General features: G+C 44.7%; 2 protein-coding genes across 2 annotated transcripts in view; one reads left to right on the top strand and one right to left on the bottom strand.

Moving 5' to 3' along the window:
• LOC122552557 overlaps positions 1–8,508 on the top strand; it is a 47,090-nt gene extending 38,582 nt beyond the window's left edge. Inside the window, exons 5-6 of the mRNA XM_043695261.1 lie at positions 6,540–6,583; positions 7,615–8,508. Coding sequence (XP_043551196.1) covers positions 6,540–6,583; positions 7,615–7,737 — 167 coding nt within the window. The 3' untranslated portion in view covers positions 7,738–8,508. The remainder of the gene's footprint in view (positions 1–6,539; positions 6,584–7,614) is intronic.
• Positions 1–12,339, bottom strand: part of LOC122552552 (immunoglobulin superfamily member 2-like) — a 1,022,215-nt gene that overhangs the window by 949,586 nt on the left and 60,290 nt on the right. The gene's annotated exons all lie outside the window — the stretch shown is intronic.

Below are 12,339 nucleotides of genomic sequence, written 5' to 3' on the forward strand. Positions count from 1 at the left end.
GGCTTTCCCAACTCCCGGATGGCATTCATGTGTCTTCTTCGAATGGCTGCATTGAATTACTGTTCCAGAATGACTTTAGAACATAGAACATTACAGCGCCGTACAAGCCCTTGATGTTGCACTGACCTGTGGAACCAATCTGATGTCCTTCAACCCTACACTATTCCATTTTCATCTATATGTTTATCCAATGACCATTTAAATGCCTCAAAATTGGTGAGTCTACTACTGTTGCATGCCCGACTACCTTCTGAATAAAGAAATTACCCTGATATCTGTCCTATATCTATCACACCTCAATTTAAAGATATGTTCCCTCATGTTAGCCATCACTATCCAAGGAAAAAGGATCTCACTGTCTACCCTATCTAACCTCCTGATTATCTGATACTTCTCAATTAAGTCACCTCTTGACCTTATTTCTAATGAAAACACTCCAGCTGTTCCTCATAAATCTTTCACTCCATACCAGGCAACATTCAATAAATCTCCTCTGAACCCTTTCCAAAGCTTGTACCTCCTTCTTATAATGCCATGACCAGAACTGTGTGCAATACTCCAAGTGTGGCCACACTAGAATTTTGTACCGCTGCAGCATGACCTCGTGACTCTGAAACTTAATCCCTCTATCAATAAAAGCTAACAAATTGCATGCCTTCTTAACAACTCTATCAACCTGGGTGGCAACTTTCAGGGATCTGTGTACCTGGACACCAATATCTCTCTGCTCATTTACACAAGAAGAATCTTACCATTAGCCCAGTACTATTTATTACTGTTGTTCCTTCCACAGTGAATCGCCTCACAGTATTTTGCATTAGAGTCCATTTGCCACCTCTCAGTCCAGCTCTGCAGCTTATCTATGTCCCTCTGTAACCTTCAACATCCTTCAGCACAACCCACAATGCTACCAACCTTTGTGTCATCTACAAATTTACTAACCCATCCTTCTACACAGTCATCTAGGGCATTTATAAAAATGACAAATAGCAGTGACCCCAAAACAGAACCTTGCCGTGTACCACTATTAACTGATCTCCAGGATGAACATTTCCCATCAACCACCACCCTCTGTCTTCTTTCAGCTAGCCAATTTCTGATCCAAACCATTAAATCACACTCAATCTTATGCCTCCATATTTTCTGCCATAGACTACCATGGAGAACCTTATCAAACACCTTACTGAAATCCATATACAGCACATCAACCACTTTACCCTCATCTACCTGTTTGGTTACCTTCTTAAAGTACTCAATAAGGTTTGTGAGGCACAACCTACCCTTCACAAAACCATGTGGACTATCCTCAATCAACTTATTCCTCTCCAGGCGATTATAAATCCTATCTCTTATAACCTTTTCCAACACTTGACCTACAACCGAAATAAAGCTCACTGGTCTGTAATTACCAGGGTTGTCTTTACTCCCCTTCTTGAACAAGGGGACAGCATTTGCTATCCTCCAGGCTTCTGGCACTATTCCTATAGACAATGACCACATAAAGATCAAAGCCAAAGGCTCTGCAATCTCCTCCCTGGCTTCCTAGAGAATCTTAGGATAAATCCCATCCAGCCCAGGGGACTTACCTATTTTCACACTTTCCAGAATTTCTAACATGTCCTTCTTGTGAACTTCAATCCCATGTTGTCCAATAGCCTGACTCTCAGTATTCTCCTCAACAACATTGTCTTTTTCCACTGTGAATACTGACACAATATATTCATTTAGTGCTTCCCCTATCCCCTCAGACTCCATGCACAACTTTCCACTAATGTGTTTGATTGGCCCTAAACTTTCTCTTGTCATACTTTTGTTCCTAATATATCTACAGAAAGCTTTAGCGTTTTGCTTGATCCTACTTGCCAATGACCTCTCATGTCTCTTCCTGGCATTTCTTAGCTCTCTCTTTCTGTCTTTCCTGGCTAACTTGTAACTCTCAAGTGACCTAATTGACCCTCCACATATCATCCAGACATAATCTTCCTTCGTCCTCTTAACAACAGCTTCAACATCTTTAGTAAACCATGGCTCCCTCTTTTGACCACTTCCTCCCTGCCTGACAGGTATATTCTTACTAAGGGCACACAGTAGCTGTTCCTTGAATATGCTCCAGATTTCAATTGTGCCCACTCCCTGCAGTTACCGTCCCCAATCTCTGCATTCTAAATCTTGTCTAATCATACCGTAATTGCCTTTCCCCCTGCAATAACTCTTGCCTTGTGTTATATACATATCCCTTTCCACCACTAAAGTAAGCATAACCGAATTGTGGTCAGTATCAACAAAGTGCGCACCTACCTCCAAATCTAACACATAGCTGGGTTCATTACCCAATACCATATCCAATGTGACCTTACCCCTTGTTGGCCTGTCTACATACTGGGTCAAGAAACCCTCGTGCCCGCATTGGACAAAACTGACCCATCTAAAACACTCGAACTATAGTATTTACAGTCAATATTTGGAAAGTTAAAGGCCGCCATAACAACAACGCTGTTACTCTCACTCCGATCCAAAGTTATCTGGGCTATCTTTCCTCGACATCTCTGGAACTATTCGGAGGCCTATAGAAAACTTCCAACAGGGTGACCTTGCCTTTCCTGTTTCTAACCTTTATGACCTTGTAAAAGAATCTCAAGAGTGCAAACCCATATTCATATGTGACTCTTTTTTAATCATTCCAAATTACAAAATTGATATATTTTACATACTATTTATCACCACAAAAGAGTGGAGATAAGGAGAGATGTTTTCATTGGAGAGTTGCTGGGATCTCAAACACACTCCCTGAAAATTTATTTCAAGCTGATTCCATAACGAATTTGATGAGGAATTTGAACAGGTATTTGAGGACGAGGAATGTCCATTTTGAACAGAGCAGTGAGGAGAGAGGGCTGAGAGAAATGAGGGGCTGCTGGTTAAGACAGTTTTTCCCACTTAAAACGGGACTTAGCCCGAGAGTTCGGGCCTCCATTTTGAACAGAGCAGTGAGGAGAGAGGGCAAAGAGAAATGAGGGCTGCCGGGATGTTTTTAAGTGGATGAGATCTAAACTCAAGACCCTACACTGTAGGGCCTCCCTCCCACCCACCTCCTCTAACCTTACCAAGAGTCTGTAAACTCGGTAAGTTTTCAGGTTTTCTCTTTCTTTTTCTTTTCTTCTCTTCCTTTGTTTATTCTTGTGCAGGCTTTTAGATTAGCAGGTTATGGCTGATAGGGCAGTTGCATGTTTGTCCTGCAGAATGTGGCAGGTGAGAGACACAACACATGTCTCTGCCGGCCACATCTGTGGGAAGTGGACCCAACACTAGCTCCTCAAAAACTGGGGTAGGGAACTGAAGCTTGAGCTGAATGAACTGCAGATCATCCGGGAGGCTAAGGGAAAAATTGAGAGAATGTACAGGAAGGTGGTCACTCCTCAGACACAGGATAAGGACAGCTGGGTTACAGTCAGGGGGAGAAAAGGGAACTAACGGATAGAGCAGGGATCCCTTGTGGCCGTTCCCTCAGCAATAAGTGTACCGTTTTGGATGCTGGTGGTAGTGACAGCCTACCAGGGGAAAGCCATAGTTGTCAGGTCTCTGGCACTGAGGCTCAGAAGGGAAGGGGCAGAATAGAAAAGTGCTAGTGGTAGAGGACTCAATAGTTAGACGAATTAACAGGAGATTTTGTGGTCAGGAACGGGACTTTGGAAAATATGTTGCCTCGTCGGTGCCAGGATCCGGGATGTAACCAATCAGGTTTACAGGATTCTGAAGGGGGACGGGGAGCAGCCAGAAATCATGGTACATGTTGGCACCAGTGATATAGCCAGGAAAGGGATTGAGGGTCTGAAAAGTGCCTACAGAGAGCTAGGTTGGAAACTTAAGAGAAGGATGAGTAGAGTAGTGTTCTCAGGTTTGCTACTGGTGCCATGAGATAGTGAGATGAGGAATAGTCAGTGAATGGAGCTTAACATGTGGCTGCGAGGCTGGTGCAGGAGGGAGGGCTTCAGACACCAAGACCATTGGGATGCCTTCTGGGGAAGGTGGGACCTGTACATGAAGGACGGGTTGCACCTGAATTGGAGTGGTACAAATGTACAGGGTGTGAGATTGGCTCGTGCAGTTTGGGAGGGTTTAAACTAGTTTGGCAAGGGGGTGGAAATCAGAACTACCTATCTGAGAGGAGGGTAGTTGTAGATGGGGCAGTGACAGGACATAGTGAATCTATCAGTAAGGTTATTCATATGATGGAACAAAGGGATTGGTTAAAGTGTGTCTGATTTAATGCAACGAATGTCAGAAATAAGAGTGATGAACTTAGAGCATGGATCAGTACTTGGGTTTATGATGTTGTAGCCATAACGGAGACGTGGGCTTCACAGGGGCAGGAATGGTTGCTAGATGTTCCAGGGTTTAGAACATTTAAAAAGAGCTGGGCAGGTGGAAAAAGAGGAGGGGGTGTAGCATTGCTAATCAGAGAGTGCGCCACAGCTACAGAAACGAAGGTTGCCAAGGAAGGTTTGTCTACTGAGTCAGTATGGGTGGAAGTTAGGAACAGCAAAGGAGCAGCCACCTCATTGGGGGTTTTCTACAGACCCCTAATAGACGTACAGAGATTGAAGAACCCATCGGCTAACAGATTTTGGAAAAATACAAATGTTTTTATGGGTGACTTCAACTTTCCCAATATTGACTGGAACCTCCTTAGTGTAGATGGTTTGGGTGGATCCATTTTCATAAGGCGTGTTCAGGGTGCTTTTGTTACTCAGTATCTTGACAGGCCAATGAGGGGAGAGGCCATTTGCGATTTAGTGCCTGCCAATGAGCCAGAACAGGTGTCAGATCTCGCGGTGCGTGAACACTTTGGTGACAGTGACCACAACTGTCTTACATTTGCCATAGTCTTGGAGAGGGAAAGGAGCAGTTATCAAGGGAAGATATTTAATTGGGGAAAAGGAAATTATGACACTATTAGACAGGAGTTGAGAAGTACAGATTGGGAGCAATTGTTCCACTGAAAGGGCACAACAGACATATGGAGACTGTTCAAGGAGCAGTTGTTGCGAGAGATGCACAAATTTGTTCCTCTGAGACAGGAAGAAGGGGTAAGGTTAAGGAGCCTTGGATGATGAGAACAGAGGAGCTTCTCATCAAAAGGAAGAAGGCAGCTTAGATCAGCAGTAGATCTAGCACAGCTTTAGAGGATTACAGGCTTGCAAGAAAGGAGCTCAGACATGGACTGAGGATAGCCAGGAGGGTACACGAAAAAGGCTTCGCACGAAGGATTAGGGAGAACCCAAAGTCATATTACTCATTCGTGAGGAAGAACAGAATGATTAGGGAGAAGGTAGGGCAAGTCAGGGATAGCATAGGAAACTTGTGCATGGAATCTGAGCAGATAGGGGAAACCATAAATGCATTTTTTGCTTCGGTTTTCACTGAGGGAAGGGACCTTGTTGTGAATGAGAAATTTGAGGAGCTGGGAAACAGACTTGAACAGATCAAGATTGACGAAGTTGATGTGCTGGAAATTTTGGCAAACATGAAGATTGGTAAGTTTCCAGAGCCAGAACAGAATTATCCTAGGTTGCTCCAGGAAGCAGGAAAGGAGGTTGCCATGCCACTGATGAAGATCTTTCTTCCTCACTCTCCACGGAACTCATGCCAGAGGATTGGAAGGTTGCAAATGTTGTTCCTCTTTTCAAGAAAGGGAGTAGGGAAATCCTTGGCAATTACAGACCAGTCAGTCTTACGTCTGTGGTCAGCAAGATTTTGGAAATAATTCTGAGGGATTTTATTTATGACTATTTGGAAAAGTATAGCATGATTAAAGGCAGTCAGCATGGCTTTGTGAGGGGCAGGTCTTGCCTCACAAATCTTATTGAGTTCTTTGAGGAGGTGACAAGACAGATTGACGAAGGTCGAGCAGTGGCTGTCGTGTATATGGACTTCAGCAAGGCACTTGATAAGGTTCCACCAGTAGGCTCATTCATAAAATCAGGAGGTATTGGATACAGCAAGATTTGGCTGACCTGATTCAGAATCGGATGGCTGACAGAAGGCAGGAAGTGGTTATAGTTAGAAAGTATTCTGCCTGGAGGTCAGTGGTGAGTGGTGTCCCGCAGGGCTCTGTTCTTGGCCTCTGCTCTTTGTCGTTTTTATAAATGAATTGGATGAGGAGGTTGAGGGGTGGGTTAGTAAATTTGCTAATGACACAAAGTTTGGAGGTGCCATTGATAATATCGAGAGCTACTGCAGGCTGCAGCATGACATAGACAGGATACAGAGCTGGGCTGAGAAATGGCAGATGGGGTTCAACCTGGATAAATGCAAAGTGATGCATTTTGGAAGGTCGAACCTGAATGCTGACTATAAGATTAAAGATAGGATTCTTGGCAGTATAAAGGAGCAGAGGGATCTTGGTGTTCAAGTGCATAGATCCCTCAAAGTTGCCACCCAAGTGGATAGTGTTATTCCCCTCACCATCTTTCCCAGTTGAAAGAGCTCGATTGAGACTTGGCTCCATTCTGAAGAGGTTTCATTCTGTTTTCTTTCAGATCGAACACAGAGCAGTGAGCAAGCAGCAGTTCCTCCTGTTGTGGTAAGGAAATGGGACACCATTGTTGTTTTTTGCTGCATTTTGATATCCAGGAGGAATATCAGTATCACCAGAACGATTACAAATCATAATTTATAGCACACAGAAAGTTTCTGTTCCACAACAGGCTTTGACAGAAAATAATCAAAGAGCAATCAATCATTTCCTTCTTTTTAATCTTGGGACAAGTTGCATGAACAGAAATGTCCACAACTTTCGAGTGCCTGGGAAATGCTCTCACATTTTGTGGGATTACCATCACAGAGAGAATGCCCTGGGGTCTATGTTCCTCCTAATGGATTGGTCAGGTGCAGGGGACCGTCTGAGGGCTGAGATTAAGAAGAGGAATGAGCCAGTACCTTGTGGCTGTAATTCAATCTCAATTCCATCTTCCTTCGCCATCCCCAATGTTCTTCATTCCCTCAATATCCAACCGATTGCTGTCTGGTGTCTGTGAGGAGCTGAAACCCATAACAAGCCCTGGGTCAGGAAGATTCAATCCCTGCTCTGCTCCAACTGAGCTGACTGCAGTTGGAGGAGAGAGGAGCTTGGCTCCATTGACCTCAGCACCCGAGATTAAGAAGGGGGTGAAGAGCCAGAATTCCAGCTTTCCCCTCCTGGATCATGATCCAGACATCCTTGGATAGCAGCCAGGGCTCATTGGGGACTCTTGCTGCTCATTCAGATGGATATCGATTCAAGCCTCAGTCACAGATTTGAGCACAGATTTTGGGCTGACCCTCCAGGGCAGTACTGAGGGAGTGCTGCTCTGTAAAAGCTGCCCCTCTTTAGGGCGAAGAGTTAAGACTGCATCCTTTCTGCTGCCTCGGATGGATGTAAAACATCCCTGGGCATTACTTTGGCAGAGAGCAGAGAGGTTCTGCTGAACTCCCTGGGTAATATGTGTCCATTCCCCAACATTCACCAAAACTGACCATCTGCTCAGCGCTGCTGCTGGAATCTTGCTGTGTACAAATGAGCACCTCCCGGTGCCTGTGAGGAAATTACTGAGTGATGTTTGTGTTTGATTCCAGCTAGCTGAAGGGGAATGTCATTATGCTGAGGTTCACTTTCATCGACAAGGAAGCAGCCAGCCGACAGTGACAGCTGCTGAAAGGAGCTCAGAGTACGCAGTTATAAAATGGGACAGAAACTGAAGTTCAACAGGACCCTTTCACTCTGCAGCAAGGAGCAGCCAAGAACAGCTCACTCGAACAGACTCATCTTGGCTTCAACTTCACATTCACCCAGATTCAGGCTTCCTCACCAACAATTGCCTCATGTCCATATGTTCCCAGACCCTGAGATTATTGGGCACTCAAACCCTCCCAGAGCCTGAGATTACTGCACACTCAGACCCTCCCAGACACTGAGATTACTGGGCACTCAGACCCTCCCAGACCCTGAGATTACTGAGCACTCTGATTCTCTCTGACCCTGAGAGTACTGGGCACTCTAATCCTCTCAGACCGTGGTAGAACCTGGAACAGTACAGCACATGAATGGGCCCTTTGGCCCACGATGTTGTGCTGAACATTATGCCAAATTAAACTAATCCTTTCTGCCTGCCCTTGGTCCATATCCCTCCATTCCTTGAATATTCATGTAGCTTGTTTAAAAGTGCCTTAAATTCCCCGATTGTAACTGGCTCCACCGCTAGTCCTGGCAATGGGTTCCAGACTCCTCCCACTCTGTGTGAAATGACTGCCCCTCATGTCTCCTGTGAACGTCCCCTCTCTCACCTTAAATGCATACCCCATAGTATTAGACATTTCAACTCTGGGAAAAGGATTCTGATCATCGATCATATCTATGCATCTCATTGTCTAATGGACTTCTATCAAACCTCTCCTTGGCCTCTGCTGCTCCAGAGAAAACAACCCAAGTTTTTCTAGCCTCTCCTTTTGGCTCATATCCTCTCATCCAGGCAGCCTCCTGGTAAACCTCTTCTGCACCCTCACCAAAGCCTCCACATCCTTCCTGTAATGTGGCAATCAGGAGTGAATGCAATACTCTAATATGGCCTAACCGAAGTCTTATAAAGCTGCAACGTGACAACCTACTCTCGTACCAATCAGGCAGAAGTGGGTACTGCAGATTAGAGTCAAGATTGAAGTGGTTCTGGAAAAGCCCAGCAGATCAGGCAGCATCCGAGGAGCAGGAAAATCAATGTTTCGGGCAAAAGCCCTTCATCAGGAAGCATCAATTTTCCTGCTCATCTGATGCTGCCTGCCCTGCTGTGCTCTTGTACTCAATTCCCTGGCCAATAAATGCAAGCATGCTTAAGCCTTCTTGACAACCCTATCTACTTGCGTAACCACTTTCAGGGAGCAGTGAACTTGGACCTCGAGTCTCTCTCTACATAATTGTTTTTCAAGGTCTTGCTATTAACTGTCTACTTTTCCTTAACATTTGACCTCCCAAAGTGCAACACCTCACACTTGCACAGATTAAACACCACCTGCCATTTCTCCACCCATATCTGCCACTGATCTATATCCCACTGTATCCTTTGACAACCTTCTATCCTATCCACAACTCCAGTGATCTTTGTATCACCTGCAAATGTACTAATCCACCATCTACATTTTCATCTAAGTCATTGATATTGTAATACAGCAGAGGTTGACCCCCTCCCCAAGAACTAAAACTAAAACATCCAAAGAGAAGCACCTTGCCCTAAAAATTGTAAAAGGAGTGGAGAAAATGATGTAACCTGCCTTTCAGCAACTTTTAATTATTAAATAAATTAAACCCCTGACACTCACTCCACAATTAATAAGTAACAATTTAATTGTGTAACTACTCTAACAGTGACCAAATTAACTTAACTATTAATAAGCCAAATAAATACTTTCTAACTACTAACTAGTCCCATATAAAACAAGGTTCTTCTGGTATGCTGTGCCAATAAATACAAGTCTCACTGATATAACAGAAAATAGCATTCCATTTCTCAAAATTATAGCTGATTACATGTCTTCTGGAACCTTTTGTGCATTCACAATCAATTTTATGTCAAGAATAGAAACTGGCTGTGAGAATGGTTGTTATTTAGATGGTGTTTTCTCTAAGACATACTGGAGGTTGTGAGAGCCAACAATTCTTTCTTGACAGCTAGGTGACATTAGCTCTAGTGGTCTCTGGGATCTTTGTCTAACTACCCCCTTCTTTTATACCCATGATGACATATCAATATTTCTTATATAGTGTTACAATACGGTAAACCCCTCTACTAATTTAAACCGGCAACACAGAAAAGATTCACCCCGTGCTGTAATCTGTTAAAATTTGAGAGGCAAAGTACTTTCCCAAAAGTCACCATTTAAAGTAAATATTAATAATTTTTTAAAAGTCTAACAAAGAATAATTAACTAACAACTATATATAGCTCCTTTCTCTAAACCTTTCTTTTACTTTCCCTTCTATAATACTGATCTGATAAAAATCCCAGTTACGATTTACAAAAACAAATCGTTTCAAAACCAGTCAGCTTTGCTGAGTGTCCTCTGTAGATTTTCCCCTGTCTTCTTTTCTTAAGGATTTTGCTTCACAGGTCATTGATAGTTAAAGATACCTTTAAGAGAGCACATGTTTCTGTTAGCAGTCTCTCTAGTTGTTGGTGCTAGCTGCTCTTTTCCACTTTGGGTAACTGTTCAAAATGTCTGATATTTATACCCCAAAACATTGGATCATTTCATTGGTTTAGTGTTGTCAAAATATTTTTTTTTCAAATTCGATTGGATTTTGGTAACTTGGGGCATAATTTAAACTGATTGGCCAAATTTCAAATTTGGTTTTGTATCCTGGCAACACAGCTCTTAGCTGTTTCAACCAACTGTTACATTGGTTCCTTGTTCTGGGCTCTCTATGCTTCTCTAAATCCTTGGTAGCTTTTCAACGCTCTTAAAGGTACAGTACTCTTACACCTTCATAACAATAGGTTTGGTCCTATGTTGCCAAAACCATCAGATTTAAATTTAATAGGTTTTAGCATCAGAATGAAAGTGAGGGCTGCAGATGCTGGAGATCAGAGTCAAAAAGTGTGGCATTGGAAAAGCACAGCTGGTCAGGCAGCATCCAAGGAGCAAGAGAGTTGATGTTTCAGGCATTCCTGATGAAGGGCTTCTGCCTGAAACATCAACTCTCCTGCTCCTTGGATGCAACCTGACCTGCTGAGTCACACTTTTTTGAGTTGTGATATCTAAGTGCAGGTATACCATCCTTTATCCAAAACCCTTGGGGCCAGCTGGTTTTCGGATTTCAGAATTGTTTTGAATTTTGGAATAAGTGACAGTTTCACGGTGAAATAAAAATATATATTGAACAGCCTACACACCTGGGTACTATGAGCGCTGAGGTAAAAACAATGACTGCAGATGCTGGAAACCAGATTCTGGATTAGTGGTGCTGGAAAAGCACAGCAGTCCAGGCAGCATCCGAGACGCAGTAAAACCGATGTTTCAGGCAAAAGCCCTTCATTAGGAATACAGGCGGAGTGCCTGAAAGGTGGAGAGATAAGTGAGAGGAGAGTGGGGGTGGGGAGAAAGTAGCATATAGTACAATAGGTGAGTGGGGGTGGGGATACCCGCACCCGCAGGGTGAGGTGGGGGAAGGGGAAATGAGGAAACTGTTGAAGTCCACATTTGTGCACTGGGGTTGAAGTTTTCTGAGGCGGAAGCTGAGGCATTCTTCCTCCAGGCTTCGGGTGGTGAGGGAGTGGCATGAAGGAGGCCCAGGACCTCCATGTCCTTGGCAGAGTTGGAGGGGAAGTTGAAATGTTGGGCCACAGGGCGGTGTGGTTGATTGGTGCGGGTGTCCCAGAGATGTTCCCTAAAGCGCTCTGCTAGGAGGCGTCCAGTCTCCCCAGTGTAGAGACAACCGCATCGGGAGCAATGGATACAATGAATGATATTGGTGGATGTGCAGGTAAAACTTTGATGGATGTGGAAGGCTCCTTTAGGGCCTTGGATGGACGTGAGGGAGGAGGTGTGGGCACAGGTTTTGCAATTCCTGCAGTGGCAGGGGAAGGTGCCAGGACGAGCGGGTGTCCATGTTGAGTTGGTCGCCCGAGATAGAAATGGAGAGGTCTAGGAAGGGGAAGGAGGAGTCTGAGACTGTCCAAGTAAATTTGAGGTCGGGGTGGAAGGTGTTAGTAAAGTGGAATTCCAATACCAAACAACCCAGATGGCCTCCTTCTTCAAAGACCGCAATTTCCCCTCAGATGTGGTTGACGATGCCCTCCACCGCATCTCCTCCACTTCCCGCTCTTCCCCACTTGAGCCCCGCCCCTCCAATCACCACCAGGAAAGAACCCCACTGGTCCTCACCTACCATCCCACCAACCTCCAGATACATCGTATCATCCTTCGTCATTTCAGCCACCTTAAAACAGACCCCACCACCAAGGATATATTTCCCTCCCCTCCCCTATCAGCGTTCCGAAAAGACCAATCCCTCCACGACTCCCTCGTCAGGTCCACCAACCCAACCTCCACTCCCTGCAACTTCCCCTGCAACTGCAAGAAATACAAAACTTGCGCCCAAATCTCCCCCCTCACTTCCCTCCAAGGCCCCAAGGGATCCTTCCATATCCGCCACAAATTCACCTGCACCTCCACACACATCATTTACTGCATCCACTGCACCCGATGTGGCCTCCTCTACATTGGGGAGACAGGCCGCCTACTTGCGGAACGTTTCAGAGAACACCTCTGGGACATCCGCACCAACCAACCCAACCACCCTGTGGCTGAACA

Source organism: Chiloscyllium plagiosum, chromosome 9, assembly GCF_004010195.1.
Source record: "Chiloscyllium plagiosum isolate BGI_BamShark_2017 chromosome 9, ASM401019v2, whole genome shotgun sequence".
Classification (NCBI taxonomy): domain Eukaryota; kingdom Metazoa; phylum Chordata; class Chondrichthyes; order Orectolobiformes; family Hemiscylliidae; genus Chiloscyllium; species Chiloscyllium plagiosum.